Consider the following 22,536-nt stretch of genomic DNA (forward strand, 5'->3'; position numbering starts at 1 on the left):
GACCGCTAGGTGGCGCAAGCGCGAACAGGCGTCCGTTCCTTTACTATGGCTAGACACCAAAATTGGTGTGGGCCGCATGTACTTGTCGCGACGCGACGAAATCGCGGAGTGAGCCACGCCTGATAATACATTAATTTAGATTATAATGGAAAAACTATTGTGTAACAATCAGCTACCTACACGAACAATTATTATTTTCAAGCTGAAAACATATGGCTTGTCGAAATTTTGTGAAGTCAGTGACACGCCACCTTTGTACCACGATTACGGTGTACACTACACGAGCGCTCGTCGAGTAAACCGGCACTCTTAATCAATGAAGTCGATTAGTCGCCGCCGCAGGCGCAGTGCTAGGGGTCATCCGAGTGCGCACGCGCAAGCATTTCACACTACGCGTGTGTCATCGTAAAACAGTGCTGCCTCTTCTATCAGCGACTTAGTGAAGTGTTTTTGTTTCTAAATAGTGTTTGTTACAAGTGTAGTGTAAGTTTGTGTAGGCTTAAGTTTCGAAAGTTTCCTAAATGTGTTGGAAAGTTTTTGTAGACTTTGATCTGAAAATTTGTTTGATATAAAACGATAAGAGTCCGTTTCTTCACGTTTAACCTACCTAATCAGATTAATATTTATTTTAAAAAAAATTAAAAGGTGCCCAAGATCCGCAAATGCAATTATCAATTTTATGTTATTAAAAAAATCTAAACGTTATATTGGGACATAACGATAACATTATTTCCAAGAGTTGTGTAAAAAGCGATAACAAATGACTTAACTATTTAAAGGGCTATTAGGCAATAATAGCAGCGCCTGTATTGTAGAGAGTGGCCAAATGCCATCAAAGTACATATGAACGTTTCTTAACAGGCGCGTTTTTTTAAATTTAAATAGGTAACAACTGAACACAGGTCAATAGTAATACTGTTGGTAAAATTATAATTCTCAAAGTTTCTGACAGTTCGTGACATAGCAAATCGTGTGTTATGTTAAAGCCGTATCCAGACGAGCTGGGCAAATCGACCGATTTGATCAGGAAAATAATTGGCGCCAATATCATCTAGCGTCCACACGTACACAATTTAATAACCAATTTGCATTCCATAGATACTAACTTCGAAAATTGGCATTTTTGCGTCCGCGCCTGCTGATTTGATTGGGGAATCAAATAGGCGTGATTCGATGGGACAATTTCATGAGATTAGCGAAAAATTAAATTGTTTCGTCTGGACCCCACTTAATACCGCCATTTAACGAAACTACTATAGGCACAAAATATTAATAATTATACTTGGTCAAGAAGATCTTGTCAGTAGAAAAAGGCGGCAAATTTGAAAAATGTAGGCGCGAAGGAATGTCATCCCATAGAAAATTTGAATTTAGCGCCTTTTTTACTGACAAGATTTGCTTGACCAGCTATAGTAGGTAAGTAGGTACAGAAAAGAAATTTCCTACAAAACCGAAGTTTGACAGCGATTCAGATAATTATTTTACCATTTTACATATGAATTTGTAATTAATCCGCAATTAAGTAATTAGAAGATAATTCGAACGTGACTACTTTATCATAATCTCAAACATGTTATCAATACGTAATAAGGCTCTATAAACGGATCCGCTTAAGAGGTTAAATATTATATAATATAAATACATCAACCTTTTCCCAAGGCACTTTCTTTAGTAAAGGATAAAGAGCGGGACCCGCATAGACCAGGATCTCTAGAAGAGTGTCGTATGCATAATTGTTAGACCGCAGTTTGACTTCTGATCCTTGTAGAGGTGCTCCCAGGCTTCAAAATTGTAAGGGGAAATTCAAGGGGATGGTGGTAGAAACGGCACCACTTTTCATCCCGGCAACATCGAGTTCCTTGTAGCCTAGGAGCACCTCTACAAGAAACAGAAGTCAAACTGCGGTCTAACAATTATGCATACGACACTCTTCTAGAGATCCTGTTCTAGCGGTAGGTTATATCAAAAGTTACGTTAGATCTTGCCATCTTGTTATCTTGCCATTAAATGTATGAAAAAGCCTTTTTTTTTTAGTCGAAGATTGCTCGACATGTTTCGCTCCATAACGAGGGGCTTCATCATGAACTCCTTCGTTTTAATGTTTATTTAATGTATCTCGTATATTTAATTAATGTGTCTGTGTTTCATTGAAGTTTTGTTATTAAAATTTCTAGTTAGGATCCAATTTATATTTTATATCATACTTTCCTAAAAAAAGTGTCAATGCATAGATGTTATTGCCCTTTTATTGAGCGCAACGCTTCGATTATAAACTAAATATTTGTTTACAGATATCATACAGTACACTCAAGGACTCTAGTTTGTTGCAACCAGACTTATTATCAGTAGAACACGATACTTTAGTACATATACATATAATTGTACCAATATATGTACTTACCTTACCTACTCTGTATCTAGTAAATTACCATTCAATGATGGAAAGCGAGCAGTTACTTAAATGTAGTTTTGTAATTTTAATGAAACGAAACTGTGCTAAACGAGAAGAAATTTTCAAATCCTTATCCTTTAAAACAGTAGGGGTTCGCTGGGTACAAGTAAATAACTCTAAGTGTAAGGCCTGAGTGGACGCTCGAGCGTATAGGAGCGGCCTTAGTGCACGCTGCTCAAATCACTTGATGGGAGCTCGACGCCACGCTGCACGCCCCGCCGAACGCTCCGCTTCGAGCGTCCACTCAGGCCTTACACTAAAGCTTAGAACGCACTACGAATAATTTCTTCCGGTTTCAGTCTAATTTCATGCGGTTTCAGCCTTGCAAGTGCGTGCGCTTGTTTATGAAGCATGCTGTACGATCCTAACTAACACCGCAAGAAATTAATCGCAGTGCATTCTGAAAGACATTACCTTCTACGCTTCCCAAGATCCTTCCGAATTCTGAATTTGAGAGGAATTTAGACCTTGTTATAATTTCGTGGGAATTTAATATGACCACTATATTGCTTTCAGAATGTGGCAAGGAATTGGTAACATAAGGTAGTTTTATCCCAAAAATCTCCCTGGGGGTGAAAAGGGGTTAGAAGTTTGTACCTATGGGTAATCGTTAAAAAGCAGATTGGGTAAAAATAAGCTACCCAAATTACTAACTCCACGCAGACGAAGTCGCGGGCGAAAGCTAGTATTAGTATGGATATGGATTTGGTTACGACATTTGGGCCTAGTGACATTGAATATATCGATGGAAGTAAATTCTTTATTGTAACTATTGTAAGTGTTACAAATACGACGCAAGGGGGCTCGCAAACCGGCGTTACTAGAGGCGGTAGGAACTGAGAACAAACCATAAAGACCGCGAGCTGCATCGAGCTGGGACTCTGAACTCAGAGGGCCTACCGCGAACCACGTTCGACGTGTTGCCTCCCTGTCACACTTACGTACGAATTTACAAGTGCGACAGAGAGGCAACACGTCGAACGTGGTTCGCGGCAGGCCCTCTGAACAGTATCCGCTCCAGCAGTTCCATACTGTTAAAATGCCCTTTGCAGACATTATAGAGAGTAATTGCGTCACAGCATTTGCGTCTGGTCTCTAAAGACTGCAACAGATCAGCGTAAGATAGATGTTTCCCTGTCAGTCGTCTGTGTAATGCCCGCAAGAACTTTTTTTGAACCATTTCTATTGCATTTGCATATTTTTTATACAGTGGATTCCAGATTACTGAGCCACATTCTAAGGGCCACCCCACATCTAGCGTCTTTCGAGCGTCGGCGTCTACAACTCTATGGCCGCTGCTCGACGCAACGTCGACGCAACTGCGCAGCGACGTCATTTTCCATAGCGCTGACCAGACGCCGACGCTCGAAAGACGCTAGATGTGGGGTGGCCCTAAGCGGGGTCTAACCAGTGATTTATACAGCAGAAGATAACTTGAAGATTCTTGAAAGACTTTTGCTGTTCTCAGAACGAATCCTAGCATTTGATACGCTTTTGAAATAATGAAATAATACGCTCTATGTGTAATTGAAAGTCTAGTTTATCATCAATATACGATACCTAGATCGCGTGCCGTTGATACTTTTTTGATATTCTCGTCCGATTTTGTAGTTAGAGTTGATAATTCTTTTATCATTTTTTGTAAAGGTCATATGCAAGCATTTATCACTTGCCAATTGCAGCTGATTATGATCAGATAAAACCTACCAATTAGGTAATTAAGATTAAGACACATATTCACGTCTAAATAATCAGTAACTAAGCGTGTTATCTGAAACACGTATACGTGTGTATTCAATTCAAATCAGGGTTAAACTGTATAAATAACGTTTAGGTCTTTTTAAGCAACGACTTTCATTTTTGTCTCTATTAAAAACGTTTTTTTACGCAGACATTTATTTAACCAGTAATAGCTAATTTACTCTAGTACGAAAATATTCACACCAAACGTTAAAATCTTACAATGATTTTCAATGGGTGTTACGCCTGTTATACAAGGTGTACTTAACAAAAATAGTGGGGATCCGTTTAAGGGCATATTCGATATCGTGTTCAGTAATTATAAAAAAATAAATTTTAGGCGTTTGACGCGAAATATGGTTGCGCTTGGTATGGAGGGTTGGCTTAGACGACCTGCCGTTGAAAATGAACACGATACTGATATGCACGATACGAATCCAAACTATTGTTGATGCACCTGGTAGGTACTTTGGCATCTTTGATTCGAGATTTCTTTTAGACCTTATCTACCTAACAGTACAATCTCTCAATCTATTGTCGTGAAATTAATAAAAGTAGTTTATTTAAATTAGGTACCTAGATATTATCGCAGCTATGAGTAAATACACAAAACCTCGTTCGTGATAACAGGGACTGAAGTCAACCCGATAACGAGTGTCTACGGGTATCATGTCATTTAATAACACTGAGTCGAAAGCAGAGTCGACGCTATACCAGTGAAAATAACCATGCAGGGAGATAGTGCTAGAAAATCCACTAGTCAATAAGGACAATAAGTAGTGCAATGAGAACGTTTTGTAATATATAAGTGTTTTGACTTTAATTTGGGAAGAGCATTTAGTGATTGGAGTATTTGTGAACATTGTGAGATGTGATAGTGGGGACTAAGTTACATTACAATGTCTAGACCAAAAGTAACTAAAGTACCGCCTGACGGAGGATACGGCTGGGTCGTCACATTTGCTTATGCTTTAAACAATGTAAGTATTTGTTCTTTTGTTATTAAATTAACAGGCCAATTCGAATGTACACTGATATCAGAATGATATCTAAATGTTATCATTTTAGTTATCCTGCATTTCGTTCTAACTTGTACATTGCATTGGCGCGAGCGAGACGCACGATAACTAAATGGCATCATTTAGATTTAAATAATCATTCTGCTGTCTAAATATACATTCAAATAGGCCTGTAAGAATAGCTAGGTTTCACAATGATTATTATTTTACTTGTTTATTACCTGCGTTTGTTTTTTTTAAACAAATATCGAGATTAATAAAAACCCAATTACTTGATGAACATAATCAAAAAAATATACTTGGTCAACCAGATCTTGACAGTAGAAAAAGGCGGCAAATTTGAAAAATGTAGGCGCGAAGGGATATCGTCCCATAGAAAATTAGAATTTCGCGCTCTTTTTTTACTGACAAGATTTGGTTGACCAGCTATATATATGTAAAGTACTTACTCTGTTAGATACCTAAAATTTACGATATGTTTAAAATCTATCATTAGTGCTCTCTTAACCAAAAATAGTTATTACAGTACATATGGGGCTACTTTTCCGTACTAGTGCGTAAAATAGCACTTTTCGTGCGTATGTCGAAACTTTAAAGTGCCATATGTACCTACTGTAAAACGTTGTTCGATACACGTGCGAGTAGGTAATTCGCAACTCGTGTCGATTTAAAACACTCCCTTCGGTCGTGTTTTAATTTATCGCCACTCGTTTCGAATTTCCTCTTTTTCCCACTTGTATCGAAAATAACTATTATAATTATACACTGGGCCTCATGAGGTCATTGACATCGTATCTATTTGTATGTAGATGGATACATTATCGTATCCAATTACATGGAATATATTTAAATCATTATTGCTAAAGTCACTCATAGGCTCTACAGTATGTAGAGTAGGAAATTTGTTTTAACACTTGTGATTTTCTGTAAGTTGAGTAACTGTTTAATCACTTTAATAATACGAGTATGTATTAATAAATAAAAAAATAAATAAATCATTTATTTCGGACGATTGAAGCCATATAGTGTTAGTTACAAACTTACAAATAGACTTAAATTAGGTACCTACTATGTTTAGTACCTAAACTAAGATGTTGGGAGGTCCAGTGCCTAACTAGTGCACTAAAACACAAGACACAAGACTAGGTTAAAACACAAACAAAAACACAAGACTAGGTTATTATACTGAGAATAAATTTAAAAGTGGAAAAATTACTGTCTTGGGTGAGACTTGAACTCACGGCCTCTGGATTCAAGTCTCACCCAAGACAGTAATTTTTCCACTTTTAAATTTAATTTATTTTCAGCTTAATAGCATCGACTGCTTGTTAAAAATTAAAAATAGGTTATTATAGTCAATAACTAGTTAGTCAATAACCGGTTTTTTGTCCTAGGTCGTGGTACTGCCGCTCATAGCCGGTTTCGGCCTAGTCTTTCAAGAAGCGTTCCACGACGTGGGCTTGTCAGCGACGCAGGGCACCCTGATCATTACCCTGAACCATGGGTTCGGGATGCTGCTCTCGTTCTTCGGCGGGCCGGTGCTGCGGCGCTTCGGGTACAGGAAGGTGGCCGTCACGGGAGCCATACTCATCTCAGCGGGGCTCATGCTCACGGCCTTTGCGTCCAGTTTCTGGCTCTTCCTGTTTTCTTATAGCATTTTAAATTGTGAGTTCTTGGTACCTACTTATTTCTGTTCTTCTTATTTCTGAGACCTCTCAGACAACAAAACAGCTACCTAGTAAGTTGTTTAGTATAACCTACATACTCGTATTCACTTCTCAGAGTATGGTTAGACATAACAAGATCACCATGTATCTACAGGGTGATTCATGAGACGTGAGCAGGACTAAGCCTACACAATCAGTAAATGTAAAAGAATCGTTCACCACAATATTTAAGTAAAACGATCACGCTTTTTTTCTGTTGTTTTACTTTTTGGTAAGGACAAATTTCATTATCTGCAATCATGGATACCCTACATCATTTAATTAACAGAGATAAAACCTTTTTAACCGTTATGACAGCACTTTGAGTATGATGAAAATAAAATGTCAGACTTGAGTGAGATACGATATTTCTAAAGTAACCAGACTCCGATGACATACAATTTGGCACTTGTTATGGATAAAAAAGAGGGTGACCATAAATTTCGAAAATAAATTTAATCTTTTTTTTTAAACATAGAATAAATTAAAGTTAATCTCACAAATACTGGTAGGAAACAGTTGTATATAACTTACTGTATGCGTAGGCTTGATCCTGCTCACGTCTCCTGAATCACCCTGTATATTTAACCACAATAATTGATTTCGTTTTTTTCTTTACCTATTATACCTACCTACCAAAAATAATACACCAATCATACAAGGCGAAAATGTAATTTTGATTCGATATGTTTCAGCAATGGGAGTAGCATCAGTCATGGCGGCCTTCTCCCTAGCCATTAATTCATATTTTAAAGAGAAAAGGAGCAGAGCTGTTGGTGTCGGAATGTCCATTACAGGGCTCGGAACCATCTACATGCCTCTACTCATGAGTGCACTCATATATGCCTACGGGTGGAGGTACGCTGTGCTCACTCTGGGAGCAATTTGCCTACACTCTTTGGTAGGAGCTTTCTTACTTAGGCCAGTAAAATGGTACATGGTAACACCTCCCCAGGAAATGGTTCCGCTGAACAAAGATGAACAAGTAGAACTTATTAATGGAGGACTTCCACAGAATGGTAAGATAGTAAATAGATCGCTTGTACCTATTACTTATATATCATTAAAAACGAGAGTTTTCTCAAGTTAGCTTTTAAAATCATTTCAGGCACTGTACCATCGCTACCACAACTTGAAGAGTCGAAAGAAAATGGATCGGTGTCTGTCAAAAGCCTGTCAATGAGATCACTATCCAACGGTTTAAGTTTAGAAACCAGAAATGCCATTTCACATCCCGATGTGTATAAAAAGTCTCAAGAGCCAACATCGGTTTTAGAGTATAAATGGTGGGAATCTCAAGAAATCAATTTGGGTAGTTCGATAAATATATTTCGTGAGAACGAGCTTCACAAAAAGCCTGGACCAGAAAAAGAGGCTTTCATTGAAAAAACACTAGAAATTGAATCAAACAAAACGCTTGCTCAAAAATTTGTTGATTTTTTCGATCTGACTCTATTGAGAGATCCAATATTCTTGAACATAATGTTTGGATTATCAATGGCAGGATGTGTAGAGACAAATTTTTCCTTATTATTTCCTATAATTCTTAAGGATATGTTAAGATTTGAGACTTCGCAAATAGCAAACTTAATGGCTGTGATCGGATTTTCCGACACTTTGTTTCGACTAGTGTCTCCATTTATAGGAGAGTGGTGCAATAAGTCGCCCAGAGTCATGTACATAGTCAGCTTAGCTATGGTCATCTTTATAAGGTCAAGTAAGTACAAACTTATTCAGTTATTAACGGTATTTTCGTGCAAAAATTTCAGAATTCTAGCTGATTTCCCATTGACTTATAAAGAGATATTACGTGACCAATTGTAGTACATTTCATTAAACACGCCGCAACATAAAAGGCAAATATGACATGCAACTATTAACGCGCAAAGCGGTAGAAATTCTACTCTTTAAAATATTATCTATATCAAAAATACTTCAAATTTTCTCTTAAAAGTTTTATGATTGGTTAATTAGGAAAGGACTATTAGTCTTTTGTAAATACTATACCTGTCGGCACTTGAAATTGAGGCTACGTACACAACAACACGTCATGTATAACTGATACCTACCTAATGATAGCAGGCTTTTCATGCCGGTAGCAAGATCAACAGGAAAATGCAAGATTTACCTATTTTGTTTATTTAAGTGCACAACCACTCTATATTATACAGGGTGGATTTTCTTTTTGGGTCAGTGAGGGCAGCTACCAGATCCCGTGCTGCTACAAGAAAACGGTCTAAGAAGACCTTCCCTCGATTTTAAATTAATGAAGATTGGCGTTTACAGATTTTGGAAAAAACATACAGGGTGCGAGAAAAAGGTCATTTTTGACAAACTTTTTTTTTGATGCCAAGCGATCCCATTCCTATTAAGGATCAAAAGCTTGTATGGAACCAAAAAAAATTTTCCGGCTAGAAAAGCCACAAATCGAGGAAAGCTTTTCCCATACAATTTGTATGAAAATGAAAACTTTCATTTTTCACATGCTATTTTTGTATGCCAATCGATTCCATTCCTATCCAGTATCAATAGTTTCTTTGGGGTCAACTTACGGTAATGCACTAAAAAGCCACAAATTAAAGAAAACATTTTCCATACATTTACTATGGAGAAAACGTGAAATTTAATTCACGTTTTTCTATCTGGCCAATCAGTCCTGTTACATTTAAGGACCATAATACTGTATGAAGACATTGCTGTAGGACTGATGGGCGAGATAGAAAATTGAGAATAACATTTCACATTTTCCCCATAGTAAATGTATGCAAAAAGTTTTTATTAATTTCTGGCTTTTTAGTACATTACCGTAAGTTGACCCCAAAGAAACTATTGATACTGGATAGGAATGGAATCGATTGGCATACAAAAACAGCCTGTTAAAAATAAAAGTTTTAATTTTCATACAAATTGTATGGGAAAAGTTTTCCTCGATTTGTGGCTTTTCTAGCCGGAAATTTTTTTTTGGTTCCATACAAGCTTTTGATCCTTAATAGGAATGGGATCGATTGGCATAAAAAAAAAGTTTGTCAAAAATGACCTTTTTCTCGCACCCTGTGTGTTTTTTCCAAAATCTGTAAAAGCCAATTTTCATTAATTTGAAATCGAGGGAAGGTCTTCTTAGACCGTTTTCTCGTAGCAACACGGGATCTGGTAGCTGCCCTCACTGACCCAAAAAGAAAATCCACCCTGTATTAATGCTCTATGTAGCTATGAGTGTACTCAATCATATACCTCAATTCTCCTACCAACACTTAGGCTCACTGCTCGTACGCAATGTAGGTACTTAAGTCTGTGCGGAAAGACAAAACATGTATGGGTTCCCTATATTACACGGCTATTCTCTTCCCGCGCTTCTATTAGATTTTTTTTACGGTAATTAAAATTCATAATAAACAAACAAAAGCGCGCTAAAGTGCCCATTACAAGATCTTATAATATATTATTATGCTCCAGCCAACTCAAGAGTTTTAAAAATATGATTAAAAAAAATAAAAATAAACTTCTTTTTTCAGTAATGTTATTTACAACTTCGTTCATTGGAATGATATTCGTAGCCCTAGCAATGGGGATAACGAAAGGGGTGCGGACGGTCTACATGAATATTGTGATACCGAACTACGTGCCTTTAGAACGACTGCCTTTCGCCTCTGGAATTCAGATGTTCTTCAATGGTATCATTATTATCACACTAGGTACCGTGCTAGGTAAGCATAATTTATTTAAGCATATTTTTTACCACACCAGCTCGTAAAGGCTCTCTTTATTCTTAAAAAACTGATGAGAAAGTTGCATTTTATTTACAAGAGTGGCAAAGTCATTTGATGCAAATTTTGAGTAGTTTTGTTGTGTGGAATTTACTTACTTTGGATTTTGAATGGTATAAAATGTGATAGTGGTCATTTGAATTTAATTTGTGTATTTTGGAAAAAAAAACTAACTATAAAACGTTAAAGGGTCCTTCCAGGATTTGACACATGTTTTTTTTCCTCCGGCCGCGTGATCTGACAGCCTTGTCCTACAAGTCGTAAAACAGAATTTTAGTTCCTCGCTGTCCGACCACTCGGACTATAGTCATAAGCCTTCCTTGGTTGGTTGATATTTCTTAAAGAGATCATATTGTGTTCATATGGCACAAATAATCGCTCGTAAAAATTTGCGGTTCGCATAATCCTCGCATAATTTTAAAACTATAACTCCTAGTAACATACTCCAAACTCTTCAAAGACAAATGGTGTAGAGAATTTAATAAAGATTATTTGTTCACTAAATTCTCTACAACTAAAAGATTAAATATATATTTCCTTGTGGGTCGACAGTCGGTGAAATTTTAGAGTTTCTCGTGGTTCGATGATCGGACTAAGTGGAATTTTAGAATTCCTCGTGATTGAACTAGGTGGAAAAATCCCTCGTTGTTCGATGGCCATGTTGGACGAGGCTGTTGGGCCACACGGCCGGAGGTTTTTTTATATGTAAATATTTTACTGGTTTCGATTTCTTATCTCATAAGAAAAAAAAATGGAAGGTAAGATCAATACGGTTAACTGTGGGGTAAGTGTGGGTGGGTGTTCGGATTGGGGCATGTTTACACATTAATTAGTGTTCATTGGGAATTCATTCATTTGCTACTTGCGTTTGCGACCTCGCGCTAAACACTAATCAATGTGTAAACAGACACCCAGACACTAATCAATGTGTACACTTACCTAGAAGCCACAGTTCTCCGTAGTAATCTTATTTTCAAAACATTAATATAATTAAAGATATACGGACACAATTTTTTTTATGTTTCAGGAAAAGTCCGCGAGCTATCCGGAAACTACAGAATACCGATCGTTATCTTGAACTGTGTCACGATGGTCACTGTAATCATGTGGGGTGCCGAGTTTCTCTACTTCAAGTTCAAGAACAAGTCTAATGAAGAGGCAAAAGAAGCGACCGGTTGAAGGCTGAAACTTAACCGTCAGGAATAATTAATTTAAGGAATGCTTAGGGGCCCGATTCGGATTTTTAACTACATATCTAGACATCATCAAGATATGTCAGTGTCAAACAAGTGTTAAAAGTGACGTTGTTGTTTGAAGAAACGTCACTTTAGACACTTGTTTGACACTGACATATATTGGTGATGTCTAATAGATATCTAATATTTGACGTAGGTACCTATGTTAAAATTCGAATATGGCTGTAGGACAGGCATTCGTTATAAACTTTTCTTTAATTAATAAGACAAAACATATGATTGTTTTTTATTATTATTTACACATATATATTTTCAGTCATAGAAAGTATTTACAAAGTCATACACTAAAGTAAAATATAATACTAGGGAACATGAATTATCCAGTTAATAAAACAGGTTTCTTTCGAACAAAGTATAAATTGATAGGGGACTATCACCTAATTGTTGAAAGAAATAATTTTAGTAGGTAAGCATTACAAAATATGGTTACCTACATAATAACACAGTTTACAATATACATATAACCATTTAATGACAAATAAAAAAGAATACGATTATCGTTCTGTATTCTTCTTAATTTGTTAATATAAAATATGTATCTAATCTATGAATTCGCTATACTTTGTAGTTTATTGTCTTCATTTCATTCGCATTGAGCGTTACGCACGCACACTCGAACACTTTCACTATATATCTAATTGTTCACGTTTTAATTCATTTTGTTTTGGTAATTAACACTATTTGCGTTACAACACAATCACTGATCGTTCGATTTATTTGTTACACTTTTCTCACTACTGACGTTTTCAGGAGGTTCTGCAGTCACTGTAGTGGGGTGTGTATCCTGAAAGCCAAAATAAAAAAAATAATACTATACTCGTATGAATGCATTATTCTTTCTTACGATAGTAATTTAATAAACAGTAGCATTGTTCAGTCCTTCAGTAGCAGCAGGCTACAAATGTATTAATCTACAATACACCGAATAGGTCGCACTGATATTTGAATACAATTTGTATCATATATCTAATACCTTTAAACGAGCAATTCTTGCATATTTATTTATTTATATATATATATATATATATATATATTTCGGGGATCTCGGAAACGGCTCTAACGATTTCGATGAAATTTGGTATATGGGGGCGAAAAATCGATCTAGCTAGGTCTTATCTCTGGGAAAACGCTAATTTTTGAGATTTTATGTTTTCCGAGCAAAGCTCGGTCTCCCAGATATTTATATTATATTTAAGTAGGAAGTAGAAAGAATAACTTAATAAATACTTTCCACCAAAATTATTTTGGACTCTTCATATTAAAAAAACGTAGTATGTACGTGCCACGATCACACGCCCTTTTGCCTTTGTGGTTTTTTATAGTATGTTGCGTTTTTCGTATCGCGAGAAAGTATGGAACCCTCTATAATACGCTTGATATGCTATAGATGGTCAAGCAAATCTTGTCAGTAGAAAAAGGCGCGAAACTCAAATTTTCTATGGGACGATATCTCTTCGCGCCTACATTTTTCAAATTTGCCGCCTTTTTCTACTGACAAGATCTGCTTGACCATCTATATTGATGCTATAAGAATTATGCTTGGTCCAACTCCCACTTAGTGAGTTTTTTTTTATCCTTAACCTGCCTGGTGCAGTAGTTTCTATGACTCTAAATGTATACTATGTTATGATTAGTCAGTGCTAAACTCACAAATGTGCCAGGATTGTATATCAATATGTACAAGGGAATTTTATTGTACGAATTGTTATTTTAAAAACTAGTACAATATTATTGTTAATTGACTACTTATAAGTTACAAAATTTTCAGTGCAATACACCTAACACTAAAGTAAACTATTGAGTAGTAGTAGTATCGTAGCATGTTTGGTTAGATTATTGATCTTTATTAAAGTAATTAAATTAAGTAAGAACCGATCTTTGACTTTGAAATACTGTAAGTACTGTAAATTGGGAATTAAATACACCTAGATTGAAAATTAGTAAATTAGTAAGAATAGAACCTCTTTATTGTTAGTGGATATATTCTGAGAACCTTCTGGAAACGATGTACTATTGTTATTCTTCTTCTCATTCTCCAAGTCATTTACTGAAAAAAATAAAATAAGTGTGTTAAGAAAAAAACAGTTTTGTACAACAGATATATGCCTATAGTAGACAAATATGAAAGTCAAAAAATAAACATAATAAAAATGAAACTAATTATAATTAGCTTTCTTAGTTGGTGCTGAGTAAACTTAATGGAAAACTTAGTTTACAACTTACTTCTTTGATGCCAATTTCTAGAGAATCCATACGAAGAATCGGATTTAACGGATTCTATGTTCTCGCCAGTTGTGAAGCTGGGTCTATTGGAGAATCTGGGAGATTGAAAAGGGAGATTATCCGAGGCAGATGCCTCGTTATCTAAATTCGTCTTCTTAGACTCAAAAGATGCTATGTGTTCATAATCATTTATGGTCGTATTCTGAGATTCAGTCCATGGCTTTGCTGTAACCACGTACACCTTTTCTTTTGTGAGTGGAGATATTGATGTTTGAATAGTCTCCCATGGAGCAGGAGTAGTGGTAGAAGATCGGAATGATGACGCTGCGGTATAGATGTGAAGCTTTTGCAAATCTTCATAATTTTCTTTATTTTTATCTTTCAGTTTAGACCTGGTACTATCTATATTATTATTATCTTTGTGTGATTTTGTATTTAAACTTTCATCCTCAGTTACAGAATGTCGTAAACTACTTGATCCTTCGTGATCATAAAAATCATAATTATAAATGCTAGGCGTCACAGAATTAGTAACCGGACTAATTGTAGTAAAATATTCGTCTGGAATTTGTTTAGCATATTTACCGTTATTACGATTTCGTTGAGATTGAGTTTTAAAACGTTTAGAAAACTCTTGTTCGGTCCAATCATCGATATTTTGTTGAAGTTTTATAATATCAAAGGGAGGTTCTTTTACATCATACAAGTCGTTTAGTATAGAATGGGTATTCAATCTCTCCGATTCGTAATTATCATTTTCTGTGGGAGTTGGCTCCTCTGTTGTTGTACTAGGCGTAGTGTAACTATCCGTACTAGAATCAACAGTGTAATAATTTTCTGTATTCGTTGGCACTTTCCTAGCTAGGTAGTCATCTTCAGGAGTCGATATCCATTCCTCTTGGCTCTGTTCGTATTCATTTGTTTGCTTATTCTGTTGCCCAGTTGTGTATGGTATGATAATTTGAACAATTTTAGGTTTATTTGAATCTTCCTGAGCTGCTGTTGGTTGTGAAAACGCATCACTATAATCGGTTCTACTTTCATCCCAAGCGCTACTAGAAAAAGTCGATTGCTTTGGTGCCACTGTTGTAGAAATATCATCGTAAATTTCATAATCGTCTACATTTAATGGACCACTTGTAGAAAACACGAAGTTAGTATACTCTTTATGCGGAGCTCCAGGTTTTAGATACAATAATGGTGAATCTATATTCTGTAAATTACTCTCTGTACGATATTTATCAACATCTTCGTCCTTAACTCCTCTTAAATCAGCAAAGTTCTTGTGGTTAGAAGGGTGATTACCAGATTTATATTTTAAATCAGAAGGTATATTCGGCTCATATAAATCATTGCCAACCTCAACTCCAGTACTTTCAAAACTAGAATCTTGATTTGATTTTGTAGCTTCAATGTGATCTTCAGATGCTTGGGAAGAAATATCCCTAAAACTATCTACTATAAATCCATTAGGAATATTTCTGTAAGCCTTCGATTGATTTGATATTTTTCCTACATCGATGTCGATAACTGGAGATTGCACTATAGATATAGGATAATCTATAGAATGAGTGTATTCTGCAATTGGCAAGCTTTGTTGTATATTAACATTATTTGAAGGCGGTTGCACTTGTTTTATTCCGAGGGCATGATTTAAGGGCAAGTTAGGTAGCGGCCGGAATGGTCGAGCATTAAATATTGGTGGTAATGGAGATACGCTCAAGTTCGGTAAAGCAACTGGTTGTAACGTATGTATGTTTCGTCCTCTATTCAAAGTAAATGGGGCTGGTTTTGCCAGAGCTAATGAATGATTGGGATTTAATCCTTTAGTCCCGTCAAGAGGTAAAACTTCAGTCCTTATTTTAGATGACTCTGCTGCAGTAGCCGATACTGGGATAGGTATATCCACTCCATAGGTGCTTGGAATTGGCTCCCCGTATGAATTTTTAAACCCTAAAGGAGCGGAAACTTTTGGTAATTGTAAGTCTTCTGAAGGAAGAGTGTTCTGTATAATATCTATTTGATTATCTTGAGGGAGGTCATTATTTATTACTCCTGGCTCATAACTGGGAGTCACAGGTAAGTAAGTCGATGTTAAAGGCCTCGGTGAATCATATAATGGCGTAGGTGTAGAGTAAGTAGAAATAGAGGGACCATAAGTTGAACTTGGCAATCCATACGATGAACTAGGTGCCCCATATGTAGAACTCGGAATATTGTATAACGAACTGGGTTGTCCGTAAGTCGAACTTTGAGCATCGTACGAATTACTGACGGAGTTATAAGATGAACTGGATCCAAATGATGAACTTGGTATAAACGTAGAGCTAGTCGGATTTGCTACAGTATGAGTTGGACTCGGTGGCCCATATGTGGAGCTTAAGAAGCCGTTGTTGTTATCTAGAGAAGGTGGACCATAATTTGCATGCGGTATCCCAGTTGATATGTGTGGTACTTCCTGATTTTGTGAATAAAACGGCCGTGGTCTAAATTGGACCACGTTTTGTGCGGTGGGACTCGGAGGTCCATAAGTCGGTATCAAACTTTGCTGCAAACTTTTACCTCCCAAATCGTATCTTATTACTGGAATCCATGGCACTAGATTGCAGGGATTGCAATCTTTTTTTATAGGCGCTATATTGTTATTGTTGTTATACGCAGATACTGCTTCTGTTTCTTGAGAAGGGAATAACCAACCGGAGACTTTTTGGAATAGCGAAGAAGACGGAGTTGTGAAAGGTTGAGGAGGAGGTACAAAATTAAAATTGTATTGTTTGTAAAAAGGAGCCGGGAATTTGAAGTCAGATGATAGCGCCTGAGGTGGAGGCGGCGGTGGAGGTTGGTAATGATACCCCGGGTCAACATTCTGCCGTTGCGATCTGCTGGCGCCTCCGTGAAACGGCACCGGTTTGATTTGGGACAGTGGTGGCGGTGGTGGCTTTAATAACTCCCCAAATGTCCCCCCGTTCCCGCTGTTGTAATTGTATCCAGTCGAGGATTCGCATATACTTCTTGAGACCAGAGATAGTAGGATGAACGGGAGTATCTGGAAAAGAAAAAAAATATTGTCGTTAAGTTCGATATTCAATGATGAAGTTATCAATGTTACATATCATCCTCTTTATCATCATCGATTGACATGAACAACTTTTAGAAAATACAGTGAAACACTAGGCGTGACATATCAGAGGCATTGTGGAGTCGGTCCCACGAGCTGCCATTCTTTGCACTTTTCTCTTTTCTCATAATATGCCGCCAATGGATGCAATCAGAATTAAGACTCTACGTTTTTGAATTCAATTATAAACTAGATTTATTTACAGAGGAAAATGTGTAAGTAATCTAATATAGTCATAAGTACATTTTATTTCCTTATAATCTGCTAAATACAAAAGTTACCCTTAAATTAAATCATTAATTGCGAGTAATACTCGTGCACCGATGGTTCTGAATCGCTACAAAAGTTCGTCAACTATTATAACTTTGAACAAAAAAAAACCGATGACATCGCTAAACAGTTAAAGTGCCATCATTCTATGGTTTTAATCAGTTTGACTTTAATACATGATGCTTTCCTATATCAAATGCACGTGCTCTATTTTATCCGAGAGCTATGAACGAGTTGTAAAATATCTGGTTATCAACAGACTGGTTTTTTTTCTCTTCTGTTACCATTCGTTCCCAATGAAAACAGACGAAAAAAACCTGCCGAAAAATATCTGAATCACTTTGATTTTCAAAAAAGAAAATATATTTTGTAAATGTTCTAACTGCCGCTCTAAACTCTGCAAATTAAATAAAATATAATAAAATTCGCAGTGTCCATTGGTTCTAGATACATCATGTAAATTCAACACTTGATTACGAAATGTATCGAATTGGATTGAAACAAAAACACCCATTAAAACCTGCAGCACGAACATGCACATGATTTGGCAGCGAGACAAACAGCTATGACCCATTCAAGCCTCGTCCGCGCCCGAATTTCGAAACTGCTGTCTGTCCACGTAGGTACTACATCTGGGTGCATCATTTAAATAAATACGTGAAGAAAAGTGAAATTGTTTGCTAATTCTATTGGTCACACAGTATCGCGGAAGAACAATTTCCATAATTACACCTCCGGTCAGATAACATCGATTCAGATTGACGTTAGGTCATGCTCCAACAGTAGCAATGTTTGAAAAAAGTTATCAAAATAAATTATTACAGCAATTCTGAGTAAGCGTTCTTAGCTAAAGGTCATCCGACTACGCAGAACATTAGCCTTCCACAGTTCACACGATCTTAAAATAGAGAACTTTTACTTAATTGCCTGACAAAACGCAATGCTCTCATAACATAAGGCGCCTTCTCTCATGACGAAAACACGAAAGTGAAAACTGGGTTAAGCTTAGCACTGATTCTGAATGAGAAAAGGATTGATAAGATTGCTGAAGAATCCGCTATTAACCGCGTCTGCACGTGCAGGATAATAATGTTTTGTTTGGAAATGCGTGTGCTGTTAAATGTATGTACCTATAATAAGAAGTTCTAAAACGTTCCAAAATAAAAATATAGACAGGTAGACCGTAATCAACACACCAATATTAGCTTTCTATAAAACATATTGTGTCGTGACATAATATGCTTCGTGCATTTTGAAATAGCTACCTGCTACTTGTAAAGCACAAACACATACCTTATTAAAATTTTCTTGAGTGGGACTAGGTCAATTTGAGTAAGATTGTCTCATAATACTGAACTTCGAATAGGTACCTACTTCCATACACAGCCAACAACTGAACTGAACTATTGTACCTGGTCGTTGTTTAGGTATTGGAGAATAACAATCAAGTCAAATGACTTCGTGTTTCGTACCATCATCATATCGTGACTTAAATCTTGACAATCGTGAACTTTACAAATCTATTGACGTTTATTTACTAGCTTCTTTTGTTTATAACTTGCCAATATGCTTAGAAGTATGTACCTACTTACATTTCTGAATACCTGCAATAATATGTTACTCTTCGAAGGCCGCAAAAACATGTATGACACGCTCTTATGGCTCTACAAATAGGATCGTGTCAGATATTTTTGCGGCCTTCGTTGTATAACATTATTGAAGGTGACTGTACAGTGGCTACGGATTTTGCAATAGTCAATAGAAAAAGTATTCTATTCTCATAGAAAACGTTCCTATTGAGAAACAAACAATGGTCATATTCAATAAGCGATCAGATGATCACCTACGTTGATTAACCCTGAATGAACCTTGGAAATGTTAAGCGATTCGTTGGTCATTTGCGAAGTGAAAGTACGGAAATTTGATCATTGAATTTACCTCGCTATTACTCGTGGCGTCTGCAATACTACACGCTACATGCTATGATTGTGATTACCATTTAGCCCCCCTCATATCTTTGTTATGTATAGTTGTTCAATTATCTTTGTTATGTAAAAGAGACACTTGTAGGGAATGACGGCATACTGTTCCTCCTGCTCTGAGGAAAATAGACTATGTTTCTCTTACCCCACATGACCTTACACCTTATAAAACACAGTCCCCCGCCGCCTTTGTCTGTTTGTCTGTTCGCGATAAACTCAAAAACTACTGAACGGATTTTCATGCGGTTTTCACCTATCAATAGAGTGATTCTCGAGGAAGGTTCAAGTGTATAATTTATTAAGGTTTACCTGTGCGAAGCCAGGGCGGATCGCTAGTATTATATATATTTTTTTTTTTTGTTTAAATTTAATGTATGTATGTTTCGTCTAAGTAAAATAATAATGAACACCAAAAAACCTACATTACGAATGGCATTCATCAACAAACAGCATCTCTATTCTATTCCTTCGCTAGATGTAAAGGTCAGTGGCACCATAAAACGACGAGAGATGGTAGGATAGTTGTCTAATGTCTAGAAAGGGGCAGAGATCAAGCTTGTACTGTACCTAACTATACCTACAAGTGTTGTTAAGTCAACGGAATCCAGCATTACGATTAATAAAATACTAAGTTTATAATGTATATTATAGGCTTATAGGTAACTGTAGTTAAAGTTACAATCTGAAAACGTATGTTTTGCATTGACGGAGATTTGTAGTTGGTTACAAAACCTATAAAGCTATAAAAAAAATTAAAATGCGTTTATTTCGGACAGCGTATCCATATTACACACATACACACACACACACATACTATATGCTATGCTTACGAAGTGAAGCGGAATACCAAAGGGAACTCTAGTAACAGCAGACTGTTCAAAACGTCACTGAAACTCGCGAACATAACATAAAACTGAATAATGTATGGTTCCACCCATGGTTCCACCATTTTGGAAAATTTCCAAAAACTGAATCGACAAAAAAAATACACTTAAGTATTCATCGAACTCACAACAACATTTCGCAAGAATCGGTTGAGAATTGCGACCAAACAGAGACCTTCGCTAACCCTGGGTCAATAAAATGCTAAAAATTCAACTACACATAAATAAATTTAACTAAAAAAATGTATAACTTTAAAATTCGCGAATTTAAGCGCCTATCCCACCAAATAAAAATGCTGACTACGATGATAATACCAGGCGTGGCTCACTCCGCGATTTCGTCGCTTTGCTACAGGTAGCTAAAAGTACATCCGTTCCGGCCCCAATTTTGGGGAAAGCCATAAGCCGCGCGTGGCGCTGTTGCCACCTAGCGGCCATATCTGTGCTGATCGTAATAGACGCGTTTTGTTAGAGAGTGAGTCTTCTGTACTTAGTACTTACTATTATTATTCTGTGCCTGTAGAGGAGAATATCCGGACATACGAAAACATTTTTGCCCTAACTAAAACAGACACCTTCACTAACCCTGGGTCAATAAAATGCTAAAAATTCAACTACGCATAAATATTTTTAACTAAAAAAGTGTATAACTTTAAAATTCGCTGAATTTAAGCGCCTATCCCACCAAATAAAAATGCTGACTACGATGATAATACCAGGCGTGGCTCACTCCGCGATTTCGTCGCTTTGCTACAGGTAGCTAAAAGTACAGACGTTCCGGCCCCAATTTTGGGGAAAGCCATAAGCCGCGCGTGGCGCTGTCGCCACCTAGCGGCCATATCTGTGCTGATCGTAATAGACGCGTTTTATTAGAGAGTGAGTCTTCTGTACTTAGTACTATTATTTATTCTGTGGTAATACTTAAAACGAAATAAATATTAAACTCGATCTATCTTACGCAAACGTCCCATCACGATACGGAAATTTGACAAAGGCTGATAAAGAAAACAATCGGGCTCATGACTGACAAGCTATTACGTCCTTTAGTGGGCGATATTGAAGTGTTAGTAAACAATGGAGGCTCATCGCTTTAGTCGACGACAAATGGGGTGGGAACGTCCGGAGAAAGCCTCTTCGTGACTGAAACAGCAAGCTCAGACGAAAATATCCCGCCTATTAATCTTTCTAAGAGTGCATATTAATGTAGGTACGTATTTAATAGCATTTGAGATTTTTAGTTCCATCATGAAAGAAACTACCTTTCCTGTACGATTGTGTACGATCCTGTAAATAAGTTAGTTTAAAGTTACGAAACCGGGAGATAAATTGGAATATATCTATCCAGATGAATCGCCGTCGATTTTGATCAGCTAACATTAACCCTTTAACCGCCAGAGTCTGATATATAAGACATTACATATCCAGCTCATTTCGCCACAGTCTGATAAATAAGACAAAGATCTGATTTGGTTTTTACAGCACATTTATAACTCCCGTAACTATGCCAACAACTATGCCAACCTTACTCTTCGTGGTACAATTACTGTCGGTGGCGACACGAGCACGCTCGATCAAAAATTGCTGGCGGTTAAAAGGTTAACAAAGTATGAATAGACGCGCTTAATTTAAAACAGATAATAAACAGCAACACTGGTTATTTTGCAAATTAACTGCTAGCTTCGATACGTTCAATACGAACCAAAACTATTTTGATAAGCCAGTTAACTATTCACTATACATACATATCTATTAAAATTTGTATCTAGAAAGTAAAATCGCGCTACACACAGAATCACACAGAATACAAACACCTAAGAAGGGCTTTAAATTCATATGCTATTGAAACGACGATGTAGCAAGGACACTAAACTACAGAAAAGGTAAATAAGGACATCAGTAAATTTATTATCCTACCGATGTATTTTCACTAGACATTTAGGACCTATGAAATATGACTCATGTTAAGTTATTAGTCTATCTTAGATATGAGCGCCGCGCCGGCGCGCCGCCGCCGCCGACAAAATATTCGCGCCGCCGCCGCCGACGCTGCGCTATCGGCGTGGCATCGGCAGGGCCGGATTAACCCTAAGGCAGAGTAGGCAACTGCCTATGGGCCCCGCCT

The 22,536-nt window shown here is 36.9% G+C and overlaps 3 protein-coding genes across 4 annotated transcripts in view; 2 read left to right on the top strand and 1 right to left on the bottom strand.

The window, feature by feature from the left end:
• Positions 1-22,536, top strand: part of LOC134662437 (uncharacterized) — a 333,293-nt gene that overhangs the window by 244,648 nt on the left and 66,109 nt on the right. The window lies entirely within an intron of this gene.
• On the top strand, positions 4,959-11,894 carry LOC134662415 (monocarboxylate transporter 9-like). Its single transcript, XM_063518629.1, has 6 exons — positions 4,959-5,172; positions 6,606-6,876; positions 7,613-7,936; positions 8,026-8,634; positions 10,430-10,621; positions 11,709-11,894. The coding sequence occupies exons 1-6, from the start codon at positions 5,092-5,094 to the stop codon at positions 11,858-11,860; spliced, it is 1,629 nt and encodes a 542-aa protein (XP_063374699.1). The 5' UTR covers positions 4,959-5,091; the 3' UTR covers positions 11,861-11,894.
• Positions 12,520-22,536, bottom strand: part of LOC134662426 (uncharacterized) — a 28,797-nt gene continuing 18,780 nt past the window's right edge. Inside the window, exons 2-4 of one of the 2 annotated variants that reach the window (XM_063518644.1) lie at positions 14,161-17,206; positions 13,899-13,984; positions 12,520-12,721 (exon numbers count right to left, since the gene is read on the bottom strand). In XM_063518644.1, coding sequence (XP_063374714.1) covers positions 12,635-12,721; positions 13,899-13,984; positions 14,161-17,206 — 3,219 coding nt within the window. In that variant the 3' untranslated portion in view covers positions 12,520-12,634. The remainder of the gene's footprint in view (positions 12,722-13,898; positions 13,985-14,160; positions 17,207-22,536) is intronic. The other variant, XM_063518645.1, reaches the window with a different exon arrangement.

Source organism: Cydia amplana, chromosome 3 (assembly GCF_948474715.1).
Source record: "Cydia amplana chromosome 3, ilCydAmpl1.1, whole genome shotgun sequence".
NCBI lineage: Eukaryota > Metazoa > Arthropoda > Insecta > Lepidoptera > Tortricidae > Cydia > Cydia amplana.